At 45.5% G+C, this 15,225-nt stretch overlaps 1 protein-coding gene across 4 annotated transcripts in view; it reads right to left on the reverse strand.

Moving 5' to 3' along the window:
* The window catches only part of ROBO1 (roundabout guidance receptor 1), an 872,802-nt gene that overhangs the window by 43,575 nt on the left and 814,002 nt on the right, over window positions 1-15,225 (reverse strand). For 2 of the 4 annotated variants that reach the window (XM_084633793.1, XM_084633795.1), the window contains 2 exons: window positions 12,792-12,989; window positions 3,501-3,527 (listed from right to left, as the gene is read on the reverse strand). In XM_084633793.1, coding sequence (XP_084489919.1) covers window positions 3,501-3,527; window positions 12,792-12,989 — 225 coding nt within the window. The remainder of the gene's footprint in view (window positions 1-3,500; window positions 3,528-12,791; window positions 12,990-15,225) is intronic. The other 2 variants (XM_084633794.1, XM_084633796.1) reach the window with 1 other exon arrangement.

Consider the following 15,225-nt stretch of genomic DNA (forward strand, 5'->3'; position numbering starts at 1 on the left):
CAAACCAAAACAATTATTTTATTTAAAAACAACAACCGGAGAAGAGAGACAAAGAAAAAAACACAAAACAAACAAAAAAACAAAAACGCACTGAGGGGGATGGGAGTAGGGAGGGTTCCAGGAGGAGGAGAGGTCCCGGAATGGTTAAAGATTTGTGTATGTTCAGGTAGCATATCCAATCTTCTCCTTTAGAGTACAGTGCAGTGGGTACTGTACTTCAGCAGGGCTAAACTGCAGAGCGATGGGTGTTGAGTGCAGTGTGTAGTGGGAGTCCGCAGTGCTGGACTGTGGAACGCCACGGGTGTAGACTGGAGCCAGGAGGTTGATAAGAGTGCGTTGGCGGTGTCTGGGGGGCTCATGGGAAAGAGTTCTGCGACAGCTGCTGTAGGGGAGGGTGGGCGTGGAGCTGCTCGGTTTGCAGTGCTAGTAGCGCCTGGAGCTTGCTTATAATATGTAAAAACCGCTCCATGGCTTTGTTCTGGCACACCACATTCTCCTTTCGGTCCCTCTTCTCACTGTACCGCCACTCCTTCAATTGTTGTTTTTTGGACGCAGAGTGCATCATGACATCACGCAGGAAGTCCTCTTTAGTTTTTCACGGCCGCTTTCTAATTCTGCACCGCTGTTCAGCCGGTGGTAACAAAGAGGGAGGCTGGGCTCCTAAGGTCGTATCTGTGAAGCCAAAATGCAACGTTTTACAGAAGCAGTATTGTTTGCAACACACCGACTATTGATTCAGTGATTTAAAACACAGCCACTATTCACATACCTGTCACTAACTGACTGACCCCAGGCAAGCACACGAGCCACAAAACCCCCAAAATGGTGAGTAACCGCAGGGAAAGGGAAAATCACTTTTCCAGGACCGTACTGTACACTGGGCACATGGCTCTTGGGGAGAACCAGCACTGTAGAGGGGGCCTCATTACTGTCCCCACATTTTCCACAGGCTGTGTTCATTATGGAAGATTATCTTGTTGCTGAGGGTGAGCAGCGAATCAGGGGAGGGTCTTCTCCAAGACTGAGGCTTCTGCCCTGGCCCTTATGCCGCTCGCCTGTGTGCAGCAATGGTTCCTTCACCTCGTCCACCACCACCACCAATGGCAGAGTAGCGCAAGAAAGTTACCCTTAATGGAGCAAGAAACAAAGCAGCTCTGCCAAAGAACCTGCGGCAGCGGTTTGCCCAGTGTCTCCATAAGAGTTTTGTGGAGATCTCTGAGGCAGATTCCCGTGAAGTGAGGGAGTCAGTCAACACCCTGTTCTGCCACTCAGACTAGGCATGTGGTGGTATACACACCATACAGACATGAGCCTGCTTTCTGCAACCCTCCTGGTACCCATAAAAACTCACTTCAGCGATTCCCAAAATCAAAGCCACTTACCAGGAGCCTCCTCTCCTGTTTCCACTTTGCCAAACTCTGACAGCTGTGACTGGCTAGCCTCCTCCGGGATAGAGAAAAGCTCCTGGCTGCATGCATCTCTGACCTCTGAGTCGTCCTCTGCCTCTAGGTACCCTCCCCCTCCACATCATCGTCGAAGATTTCCTCCTCCTGGCTCAGTCCACTCTCGGCTGGCACACAAGCCACCGAAGTATCCACAGTGGCATTCACAGTGGAGGTGGGGTCGCCGCCGAATATCGCGTCCAGCTCTTTGTAGAATCGGCAGCTCGTAGGAGCAGCACCGGGGTGGCGGTTTGCCTCCCGCTCCTTCACTTTGACCCTGAACCGCATGCTTTGTGAAATCTGTCCGTAGGTATCATAATTCCTAAGGCTGGAGTGCAGCTGGGACTGGACCGCCTCCTCTCCCCAAATGCTGATGAGGTCCAGCAGCTCGTCATTGCTCCAAGTGGGGGTCGCCTGTGGAGCAGGCATGGCCACCTGGAAAGATGCACTGAAACCACTGCACGCGTCACTGGGCAAACAGGAAGGGAACTTTCAAAATTCCCAAGGAATTTAAGGGATGGGGCTCACAGTTGGTCAGCTGAGTGCAGGGCAATAGAGTTCAAACCCATGACCAGAGAGGTGAGAACAGGCATCGTGGGACACCTCCTGGAGGCCAATCGCAGTGCTGTAATCAACCAGGGTGTCTACACTGGCACCATGGGGCTGTAGCCCCGGCACAGAAAGATGCATGCCTTTCGTCAGGGTGGCTTTTTTACAGCGCTGCAACTGAGCAGTTTCTGTGCACTAAGTGGCTTGGCAGTGCGTACACTTTGGGAGTTACAGTGCAGAAAGCTGCTTTATTGTGCAGAAACTTGACATGTAGACAAGGCCTAAGAATGTAGCCCTAACTCATTAAGTCTCAGAACACACCTCTCATGTAAGGCATAAAGGCCTGTGTATTCAGTCAGGTCTTTGTCTGAGGGAGATGGCTGAGGGGAGTATACACAGTTTAATGGCTGGCTGAGTAGCTATTCAATAGCTGTTGTTAAACTGTATGTTTTGTTGTAAACGTGGCACTTGTACTCAAAGACTATGGGCTTGATCTAAGGCCCACTGTAGTCAGTGGAAAGATTCCCATTGACTTTAGTGGGCTTTGGATCAGGGCCTATGTGATAGGCATATTTTATAAATTCCAAAAGAGAGAGAGAGAACGAAAGAAAGAGAATTATTTCAAATCCTTTCTTATTCCCCACATGAAATGCAACCTCTTTTAACTATCAGTGTTAACACTGTACAGCCAACATTATAGGTCAGGACAGGAAGCAAAGAAAGGCACAGCCAGTTGACACTGGGAGGCTGGGGTATTTAGGGAGGCAAAACACAATTATCCAGGCTGAAATTTGGCTAGGAAACCAGAATTAAGTAAATATAAGTATGAATAAAATGTTCTGAGATCATTAATGACCATGATCAAAGACTGCTTTTACACCTCTTCCAAAAAGTTGGCAACTCCTACAACATAATGCTTTCTAATATCATGCTGGAGCATTGGTTCAACACTGGTTTAGAGGAAAGAGTATCCCCTATTGATTCACCCACATTTCTTTCTGCAGCATATGCAATAGATGCCATTCAGAGGTTTCCTTCCACGTAGCGACCAGGGTCCTGATATTGTGTCAGGATCCTCTGGTGTGGAATTCTGCCCCTTCTCCCCCCAATAAGTAGCCGCTTTAACATTAATGGGCTACCTTCTAAGTGCGGGAGTCAACACTACTGGATCCCTACACTACAAGATGGGAGCTCATGTTATCTGGTGAGAACTGAAAGTTTATGGGTGGGCTTATATACACTGTCAAACTGCAGGATATGAAATGACATCCACAAATGGACAAAACCTCAACTACACATAGCAGTGATAATCTCTAAAATACATGGAAGAAAAATAATAAGGAAACTACTTCATCTTAAAGAATACTGCAATGATACCTGTCACTAGAAATAATTTGTGTTAATATTTTGTTTTCAGAACAGCTGGGCTGGTTATATCAGAAAAACAGAAACAGTATCACATATACATGCCAAACTAACAAAGGAGGGGGGAAAAGTGCAAATATATACCTGTTGGTGTGAAGGTAAAAGACGGGACTGAAAAATCAAAACAAAATACAAATTGGTTATTAAGCTGAAGAGAGAAAGGGAAACATACACATTAGTATAAATCAAGCAGACAGCTGAACTTAAAACAAATAACTAACCCAGTAGTTCAGTCATACTGATAGAAGAATAAAACCAAATTTCAGAACGAAGCTTGTCTTCACAGGTACCATTTTGGAAAAGTGTAACATTTTACTACACTCAAGAGGGGAACAGAATGTGGTTTAGCCTCTGAATGACCCTCAGTTTAATATCTTGTGTTTTGCTGGAAATCCTAATATAAACAAAAGTCCTACACTATTAATCATTTCAAAACACAGAATGATAAATTCTTTAACAAGCTTTATCAGGATCTTACTTGAATCTTATCTACAGTTCAGTAAGTAGATGCTCATTACACTGAACTAATAGGAACACTTAAGTATTCAATAAAGGAGCAATAGCCCTTTAAAGAAACAAAGAGAACTACAAAATAACTGTTTTAGTGTATGTTCACCAAATAATGCCCCACCCTTCATCATAACAACAGCACTACAATATGTTACAGCTGTAATATAATATTGTTTTGCTGTTGTGGAAAAGGAAGAAATAGACAAAAATCATAATGTATTCCTTCGCCCCCGCCCCCACACTATTTACATGAGCTAGCACTCCCATTGCAACTCCTTTCTACCTTTCAACTCATGACTTTAGCAGGAAAGGTTAACAATGGAACAATAACACTCCTTGAAAACCTTCACTCTCACTGCACTATAAATCTTCACTGAATCAATAAGGCTTCTAATGCAAGCGTAGTGCACTAGCATCTACTCTCCGCAACAGGACATACTCCCCCTTCTGTTGAATTCTGGCATATAGTTTCTGTATGCTTGATGGGTAGAGAAAAGCTAAGGTTTTCCTCTTGATTCCAAGGAAGACAAAGAAAAACATGAGAGATGCAATAGAATATTCACTAAAAGACATCTTAGGATGGGAATTTGGTTAGCAGACCTGCCATATGAAGATAACGTGCTGGATAAGAGATTTAGGTGCTCAAACAGCTTAATATAAATTTTACATTGCAGATAGTTCTGATGTCTTTTTTCAATTCTCTTTTTAGAATTCACAGAGTTTCTTTGGGACCCAAATGTATTAGTTAGAGTGTGCTGTATGTTTTTTGCTTCCTAAGCCAATTTATTTCCAAGCACGTGACATTGAATAAAACCGGAAAACCTCTGAGCATTTTTGCCCGTTGCAGGCTTAATTTGTAGCACAGCTGTCTTTATCTCAGGAATTCTATTGTGTTTTCTTTCAGCTAGGCCTTTTCACATAGTGTAATTTAGCTACATTCAAAAATACAGGGCCATAGTAACAAGCTTTCATTTAAAAAAAAAGTTGCATTTAAAACCAGAGCTATTCAAGGAAGAACGAAATGTCTCCACATTAATTTGCAATCACAAAGACAAGAGAAAAAGATGAATAGTCCTTGTCATCACTTTTCTGTGAGCTAACTACTAAATCTAGCTTAGTTTTTAGGGAACTGAGGATCAGATGAAAAGAGGTCAAACTAAATGAAATCTTTACAGCTAGCAAACCAAAGAACAACTTAATTCTTAGAGCTTCCATTAATAAACAGTTCTGGGTGCCCAGCAGTGCTCGTGTAATAAGTAAATGTGTGGGTACTGAAGTATTTTAACAGATGTCAAGCCTGAAGCTAAATGTTAAAAAAAAAAAAAAAAAAAAAGTTAATAAAGTTCACTATTACTCAGTGTGCACATTCAACATTTATGACAATATACTGCAGAGTGGTAGATTATCTCATGCTTTCTATTTCTCCAAAGATGCTGGTTTTACTTCAAGTGCAGTTGGTAACACAGACTTGAGGCCTACCTTTCTGAACGTTTCTATCAAAGGCTTTTTTCCCCTCTGCGAAGTACTGAGAACTATAAATGTGGTATTTCTACAGAAATTCATAATCCACAACAGACTGGAACACCACCAAATGCCAATATTATTATTTTTATTATTTTAAAATGTATATTGTTATGGTTTTTCCTTAACCTAAATTCAGCCAACAGCATAGTGATATTAGTTTGAAAGCATTTGTGGAAAGACCGTATGCAGCATGCTATTAGTAAAACAAAAAAGAGCAGGTTCATACATTAGGGCATACAATTCTCTCACAGTTTAACATTCTCAGAGAAACAAAATCAAAGGTGAAATTCAACCCTCATTTCCATGGCTACATCTCCATTGAAATTACCAAGCCTAAATTTTGCCAATCAATCTATTGCTTTAATAGCATGGAAGCCCTCAAAGACTCTGTGTTGCTGAAAACAGAGAATTCTTCTCTAGAGCCATTTCTAAAATGATAGTAGCCAATCTCTTCTCAAAGACAGTAAGAAACAGGTGTTCAAAAAAAAGACCATGTTTGTATTTAGGCTAGAGGCCACCGTGCCTGTGTTTACATATGATTTCTCCCACCCCTCAAACCATTTCCATATGCCTGATCATCTTAATCACTATTTTTTCAAAGCAATAACTTATTTACTATCTTTCAAAAATATGTTTGTGTTATCTGCCTCCCTGCCCATCCCCAGCATACATTCACATCTGCAATGACTGAAGATGCAATCTTTTGCCTACCTTTAACAATAAATTAAATGTGCCACTTTCATGCCACCTTTGAGGCCTGGCTCAGTCTTTTAATTATCTAACATCCAGCGCCCTCCTTCTCTTCCATTAAAAAGCTACCGGAAACTCACCTATTCTGAGAGAGGCATTACAACTTCTATGACCTTTAGACTGCAATTGCCTAAATGGCACTGCTTTGAGTTGTAATGCATTGCACTGTATTGTACCTACTTGTAACTTTAGGGACCAATCAATCCAAAGCCTATTGAAGTCAATGGAAATCACACGCCTAGGCCAGAAGATCTTCTGGACAGGTATTCTGTTTATTTTCTATCACAGTGTCCAACTGTAAAGCACTGTGCCCACCTAATGATGCTACATAAACAACAACAACAACATGAAAGTGAACATGGCTGGAAGCTAGAGCCAATACTGCCATTTTGGATGTACAGTGAGTTGGAATACAGGCTGCAGGCAGTACTCTTGAAGATGTATTTCCATCAATTCTGCTTCTTCAAACAGCCACCTTACCTCTCACCCACAATGTGGGGGAACATGCACGCACAAAAGCACTCTATAACTAACACATATAACTGACGTTGTTAGCATTCTCAGCAGAGGGCAATTGACTGACTAGGATGAAAAAACAGTTTCCTACCTTTCGTAACTGTTGATCTTCGAGATATGTTGTTCTTGTCCATTCCATTCTAGGTGTGCACATGCCCATGTGCGCACCCGTCAGAGATTTTTGCCTTAGCGGTATCCATAGGGTCGGCTGTAGCATACTCTTGAGTGCTGTGCTCATGCGTCGGTATATTAGGGACTGCCGGCCCTATGCCCTCTCAGTTCCTTCTTGCCATCAACTCCGACAGAGTAGCAGGAGGGTGGGTCATGTAATGGATATGAGCAACACATCTTGAAGAACAACAGTTACGAAAGGTAGGTAACTGTTTTTAACTCTTGGAGTGTTTGCTCACGTCAATTCCATTCTAGGTGACTCACAAGCAGTATCCCTGGTGGCGGGTTCAGACTTCATGGTCATGTGGCTTACAACACAGCTCCGCCAGCATCGTCTCAAGCTGGGTGAGCACATAATGAGATGTAAACGTGTGGCTAGATGACCAGGTAGTGGCCCTGCAGATATCCTGAATCAGCACCTGGACCAGGAAGGCTGCTGACGAAGCCTGCACCCCAGTCGAGTGGGCAGCCACTGCCTGAGTGGCTCAGCAGTCCTGGAGCCAGCTGCACTAGCCACTGCAGAAGTCATGGAGGTCACGGAAAGTCACAAAATCTGTGATTTCTGAGACCTGTGTGACAGACACAAAGCCTTATCCATGAACCGTAACAGTATGAGATTCAAGTCCTAGGGAGGGATGGGATCCCTGACGTGTGGATAGAGATGCTCCAGACCTTTCAAAAACCGGATGGCCATGTCATGAGCAAAGACCGATGTGCCCTGGAACGGAGAGTGGATGGCCGAAGTTGCGGCCAAGTGGACTTTGATTGAAAACTGGGACAACCCCTGGAGCTTGAGGTGTAGAAGATAGTCCAGGATCACCTGCAGTGAGGCCTGCTCAGCCCGGATACTTCGGTCCAAGGCCCAGCACCTGAATCTCTTCCACTTGGAGTAGGAAGAGTAGGTTGCTCTGGTGAAGGACTTTCTGCTACCCAACAAGACCTGTTGGACCTGGGCCGAGTATTCCTGTTCTTCCGCATTTAGCCATGCGGAAGGCACACTGTCAAGTGCGGTGCCACCAGGTTCGCATGCAGAAGACTCCCGGGGTTCTGCGACAGCGGGTCCGACCAGAGAGGCAGCGGCTACTGAAAGGTCCATAAGCGTGCTGAACCAGTGCTGCTGAGGTCACGCAGGAGCTATCAGGATCACTTTCACTTTGTCCTGTTTGATCTTCATAAGGACCTTGTGGATTAGCAGCACCAGTGGGAAGGTATACATCAGAGCCCCTCACCATGGAAGCAGAAAGGCGTCTGATGGGGATGCACTGTCCAATCCCTGGAACAAGCAAAACACGTGGCATTTCCAGTTCTGATGGGACTCGAACAGATCCACCTGGGGATTCCCTCACCTCCGAAAGATCACACTGACCACCTCTGGGTGGAGCAACCACTCGTGGCAAGATGAGAAGGTCCTGCTGAGGCGATCTGCTACCATGTTCTTGGCTCCAGGCAGATGTGTGGCCACCAGATGGACAGCATGCCACACACAGAAGCCCCACAGGTACAGAGCTTTGTGGCAAAGGGCCGATGACCTGGCTCCACCCTGTCTGTTGATGTAATACATTTATGCGGGATTGTCCATCAGGATTTGTACCACCTTGCCCTTCACATGAGGCAGGAAAGCCTGGCAGGCCAGGCGAACCGCTTTGAGGTCCCTGACGTTTATGTGGAGCGACAGATTGTCCCGTGACCAGTGGACTTGCGTGCTGAGCTCGCCCAGGTGAGCTCCCTAGCCCAGGTCTGAGGCATCAGAAACCAGGGTCAGCTATGGGGCAGGGCTGCAAAGGGAATGTCCTCCAACACTGATTCGGGGCTCAACCACCAATCCAGGGATGATCAGATGTGAACTGGCACCCTGACCACCCAGTCTAGATTGTGTCTGTTGGCGATGTAGACCAACGCCAACCGTGCTTGCATTGGCTGGAGCTGGAGCTGGACATGCTGGACCACGTAAATACATGCGGCCATGTGGCCCAACAACCGCAGGCAGGTGTGAGCAGTGGTGAGCGGCTAGTGTCTCACGTGGGAAATCATGTCTGATATGGCCTGGAAACGCACCTCTGGAAGGAAGGCTCTGGCTTGTGTGGCATCAAGAACCGCTCCAATGAACGCTTTTCGTTGCACTGGCCTTTAGATGATTTCTTTTTATTTACCAACAGGCCCAGGTCGTGGCAGGTGGAATGAATCAGATCGAGGCTCCTTTGCACCTGTTCCCCAGATCTGCCCTTGATGAGCCAGTCATCGTGATATGGGTAGTCCTGAACCACTCGAAGCCTGAGGTAAGCGGCCACTGGTGGCATACATATTGTAAACACCCTCAGGGCAGACAAGAGGCCAAATGGCAGCACTGTGAACTGGAAATGGTGCCCATCTGTCACAAAACGGAGGAATCATCTGTGACCTTGGAAGATGGAGATATGGAAATAGGCATCCTTCAGATCGAGGGCAGTGTACCAGTCTCCCAGATCCAGGGAGAGGATGATGGAGGTCAGGGAGACCATGCAGAACTTCAACTTTTTGAGTGATTTGTTGAAGCGCCGCAGGTCCAGAATGGGCCTTAGAGCCTGCTTTTGCTTTTGGAATTAGTAAATAATGGGAGTAGAACCCTTTTCCCCTCATGTCCCAGGGGACCTCCTCCACTGCCCCAGCTGCATGAGGATTTTGAACTCTTGAATGAGGAGTTGCTCGTGATAAGGGTCCCTAAAGAGGAACAGGGGAAGAGGAGACACAGAATTGCAGGGTGTAGCCCCAAGATACAATCTCTAGCACTCAGTGGTCCAAGGTGACCCGCGACCAGGCAGAATGGTAGGGACGAAGATGGTTGAGGAAAGAACGAGACGGATGATCAGGGGAGTTGACTGCGGCATCACTCTTAAGTGCACCCTCAAAATGAGTGCTTCTGGCCCCCGTGAGGCTTTGACAGGCCGGGTTGCACAGGGGAGCGGGAGAAGGAAAGGCGATGATGACCAAAATTCCTGTCTCTATTCCTTCTCCTTGCCTTCCCCTGTCAAGGCTGTGAAGGCCTCGGCAGCAGGGGTGGCTGGAACTGCTTCCTCGCCGACTACAGCGTATGCAGACCCAGAGAGCAAAGGATGGCCCGAGTGTCAGTCCGTGCAGCCTCATGTCAATCTGTCCTATGAAGAGACCATTCCCATTTAAGGGAAGATCCTGGATTGAGGCCTGCATCTCCTGGGACAGGCCAGCAGTCTGAAGCCATGCCTCATGACCACTGCTGATGAGACCACCCTAGCTGCTGAAACGGCTGCGTCCCATACCGTCTGGAGGGAGCACCTTCGAGCCATCATACCCTCCTGCACCAGGGCCCCAAATTCCTGGGCTGAGTCCTTGAATTTATGGAGGGAGTCCCATAAGTTGAATTGGTACCTCCCTAAGACAGCCTGGTGGTTGGCCACCTGGAACTGAAGGCTGGCCGTCGAATAAATCTTTCTCCCAAAAAGGTCCAGCCTTTTGGCCTCTTTATTCTTGGGGGTTGAACGGGTTTGCCCATCTGTCCTTCTTGTTAGCCACCGAGACAACCAGCGAGCCTAGAGGAGGGTGAGTATACAAATATTCAAACCCTTTGGCTGGGACAAAATACTTTTTCTTGACCCTCTTGGAAGTGGGAGGGATGGAAGAAGTTTGCCTATGGGCTTTTGCTATTTTTAGGACCCCATCATGTACCGGTAGTGCAACACAGGCGGGGGTAGAGCCGAAGAGTTCATTGAACAGGCTGTCCACCTGTTTGGCCATCTCCTCCACTTCCAAGCCCAAGTTCGTAGCCACCCTATGAACCAGGGCCTGATGTTCTTTGAAATTGTCTGGTAGGCTGGCGTGGGAGGGGCCCACCACCCCCTCATCCAAGGACAACAACTGGGTCACTGGGGGAGGTCCCGAGGGGTCATCCCTCATGGGGGAAAAGGGTTTCAGGGTGGGCAGCTGCTCCTCTACCCCGGCCTCTGAGTGCGTCACCCGCACTGAGCTCACTGCCACTAGTGCTGTTGGTTGCTGCTCTGAGGTGGTGGCCACGGAATGGACTGACTGAGGCATGGACATCACAGGCATGCCCCATGCACTCCAATAGGGCCATTGCGCCAGCCACTGGCTTTACTGCCACAATGGCAGTGTGGAGGTCAACGCAGCCTCAGGTGCCCGCTTGCGCCAGGGCTGTTGCAGTGAAAGGCTGAATTCCCTTTCTGAACCAGAGGAAATACCTTCCAGTGGTCATGGAGGGGCTGTCGAAACTTGCGTCTCACGACTAACCGTCTCTGCATGAGACCGGTGCCTCGAGTAGGAGAACTGGTGCCAGGGCCAGGGGGATTGGTACCATGATCAAGACTGCTCCCACTGCAGGAATCTGTGCGGAAGGAGGCAGCTGGTAGGAGGATGATTGGTGCCGGCGATATGGTGACTGGTGCCTTCTTTTAGGAGACCCACATCAAGCGGGTGGAGACCAGGAGCCTGGTGCTCGTGAGATAGCACGTCCCACAGAAGACAGAGACCTGGGGCACAGAGATGGGAAGCGCTCTCTCGTCTATGGAGACCAGTGTCGTTACCCTGCCCCCTGGGAGGGTCTTTACAGCTGGCTCGCCCTCAGTGGGAGCCTTTGTCGTGACCTGTGACACACCTGGTGCCGGCGGCACTGGTAGAGGCCTTTGCTTTCTGGGCACCAGGAGAGCCTGGGAAGGCGTTGGCACTGCCACCAGTCTGGGTCCCCTACCACTCCCTGGAGTAGGTGGCGGATCCCTCAGGGGACTAGGAGGCTCCATCGAGGGAGTGTCCCCATGTGGCTCCAGTGTTGGCTGTCAGTCAAAACTGGGTTCTTTGCCCATCTTGCTCAGTGCTGGGGAGTAATTTTTCTTCGACCTCTTCTTAGGCACTGGTGACCAGGAGAGATACTGGGTAGAGTCCGGTGGTGGGGGTTGTGCTGTGTACCGAGGCCAACGTACTCAGAGCAGAGTCTGGCTGGGAAAGCTTGGAACCTGGGTGGACAGCAGCCTCCTTGAGGAGGGCCCTCAAATGGATGTCTCACTCTGTGTTCTCGGACGAAAGTTCTTACAGATGCGGAAGCAACGCTTCTCCTTCACATGTGATTCTCCCAAGCATTTGAGGCAGCTGCTATGGGGGTCGCTAACAGGCACAGGCCTGTTACATTCAGAACAGGGCTTAAAACCCGGAGACCAGGGCATGCCCTGCCTGGGGCAAAGTCCCTGCTGGGACTCTATCTCTAACTACACTACTTAACAACTACGTATTAATTAACTACTGTAAACAAAATATTTACAAAGCCTTAAGGCTAAAAGAGTGAAGTAGAAGAACCCTTCGCCCTTGTGAGGCAAAGGAAAGGTGCTCTAACTAATCACCATAGGTGAAGGAACTGAGAGGGCATAGGGCTGGTGGCGCCTAATATAGCGACGCCTGGGCATGGCACTCAAGAAGGTGCTACAGCCAACCCTATGGCTATCTCCGATAGCCGCGCATGTAGGCGCACACACACCTAGAATGGAACTGACATGAGCAAGCACTCAAAAAATACTGAACTACCATCCAGTTGAATCTTTTTTCAGGTCAACCATGTGGCACAGGAAGAGGAAACTTTCCCTGCTGCTACCCTATTCTGTAAACATATAGACAGCTGTCAGCACTACATTCACACACACACACAAATGAAAAGCAAGCCTGGGTATTTTGATTAAGGTTCTTAATGAAAATTCACAAGTACTACATTATCAACATTTTCATGTGTTCTCTGTTGGGGGTATCTGATGCAAAGCCCATCTAATTATTCAATGGACACATCCCAAGTATTCAGTGGGCCTGAGATGATCGAGATCTTTCTAATTAAAAAGTTATAAAAGACGAGTAAATATGCATTCAACAGTTAACAGATCAAGAGCTGTAATTCGGCACCTTTTCTGATACCAGCATAAGTACTAGTGAGTCCATTTCGCTTCTTTCGGTGGCGGTATAACCAGATGCTGAAGACCATAAGAATAATCCAACAGGCTGCACCAATGCCAGCAATGAAAGCTGGCTGTTTTACAACATCTGAAATCTGCTGGGCTAAGCTGACTTGGTCTTCTGGTGACACAGGGTTTCCATGGGAATCTAAAAAAAGGAATCAAAAAATCTCTGATTAATTTGGATGTGCAGTTCAAAAAACCAAATGTACTATTATTATTGCTAAGTAATAATAATTGTAGACAGTGATTTAAAAAATACTATGGCCCAGATTTTCAAACCTGGGCACCTAAAGTTGGCCTTTTAAATCCATATTTAGGCACCCAAATAAAATTGGCCTGATTTTCAGAGGTAATACACGACTATTATTATTACTTATTATGTGTACTGTTGTAGCACCTAGCAGATTTAGGCATGGACCAGGAGCCCATTGTGTTAGGTGCTTTACAAACACAGAAGAAAAAGATGCTCCCTGCCCCAACTCCTGTGAACTTCAGCAGGATTGTGGGTGCTTAGTGCTTCTGAAAATTAGGCCCCTTTTATTTAGGTGACTAAATATGGATTTAGAAGGCTGACTAAGTCCATGGTTTAAAAATTTTGGCCAATAATTTTTCATCATTTCTGCAATATAACACAAATCAAATTATTTCAGATTAAATTTAAAAATAAAATACAACAAAATCACCACAGAAAACTAAGGAGAAATGTGTTGGAGAAGTCTGTTTCCAGAATTCCACTAAAGCTTAGAAACAAGCTACATGAACACACACACAGTTCCCCAGAAGTGAAAATCATAGAAGCATTACAAATTCAAAACACATTTATACAAGGTGGATACTGAAAAGATGTTTTTTAAATTTAGCAGTTTCTGACAGGCGACTTGTATCTCATGTTACACAGTCTGTTTTTTTCTCAGAGTCTTATTTTGACCTCAATTCAAGAAGACTGAAAATTCAAGACTAGCTAAAGAAGAGAGTGAATAAAGTAACTTGATTCTACCAACTTAGCATGGCTGGACAAGCTAGTCTTTAAAATTATAGCTTTGAGAATGCAAGAAGGGATATTAAATATGCCAAGAAAAGGTACAATGCACTAAAAATAATCAATAGGCCTTCCTAGTAGTGGAAAAAGCAGAGGCCCCTTGATCAACTACCTCAATTTAGAAATCAGAACAGAAACAAAGGACAGCTGAAAATGTTTTCATTAATTACTAAATGTATAAGAGTTTTCATTTTTAATATACAGGGTATTTATTATTTTAACCTAAAATTTCATTTTTCTTTCCATATATTATGTCTGTAAATATTAACACTATTTCAGACTGGTCTACTCACCAATATCCTATAATTGCCTTGAGGTTGCTCAGCAAGAAGACATTTTGCTAGATTTTTATCATCTGGGTACATTGATTTTTAGCAGTAAGAGGTGCTCTTTGCAAATTTGTGAGCTAAGAGATCTGTATTACTGCTCCCCGAATTGAGGACCAGATTCTGAAACTCTCATTCACAATGTATAAATACCTTACATCACTCACACTGTGTAATACCTAACTTTTTGATCAGTCCCATTGATTTCAGAGTAAATAGTCAAAGAATTAAACACTACTGAATGTGAGTAAGATAGTAGAATCTGGTCCTGAGATTGGTCCTTTTAGGAGAAAAATATGTTGTTTGTTCAAGTGGCCTGATCAAATTCTGTTAATGCATACTGACTAAGAAATGGAAATCAGTTCACTTAAAACACAACAGCATTAATGCTCTCAGCACTAACCAGTGAACAGGTTAATACTCTTAATCATGACACCCCATGTCCCCCCCCCCAAAAAAAGTATAAATATATATAAAAGAAACAGTGTCACTATAGACTACAGGGAAAACAAGCCATATTGTAGAAAAACAATTGCTCTGGGAAAGGGACACCTTTATAGATTGGAAATGGTTACATTATTAATAGTTTTTTTCCCTTGGCTTTTTCTTCCACAGAATTTCAGATTTTATTCTACACGACATCCAGGCTCAATACCTATTTTCACAAGCAATCACTACCTTTGACTGTTTGTTGACTGGAAGTTTTATTTCACATAACAAGCCCTTTTATCTTCTGTGATCCTAAGAGCACTCATAGTCTGAAAGTTCAGCAAGCAGACCTATTCTTTTCTTACCAATACACCCTTTGTGTCTCCTAGATTTATAGATTTCATGGCTATCTGTGCAAGGTTAAATTGGGTTGCTTCAGATTTTATGGAGACAGCCAAGTGAGGTTCCATGCAAGTGGCCAGATGGGCTTCACTGTATAAAGTGTACTGTGACTAATGAATTAAAATTGCCACTCTATGTCTCATCTTTTGTCTCACAGCAGCTGAGGCTGTATTAAGATATTGAAA

The sequence above is a fragment of the Lepidochelys olivacea genome, assembly GCF_965140295.1.
Source record: "Lepidochelys olivacea isolate rLepOli2 genome assembly, chromosome: 1".
Lineage (NCBI taxonomy): Eukaryota > Metazoa > Chordata > Testudines > Cheloniidae > Lepidochelys > Lepidochelys olivacea.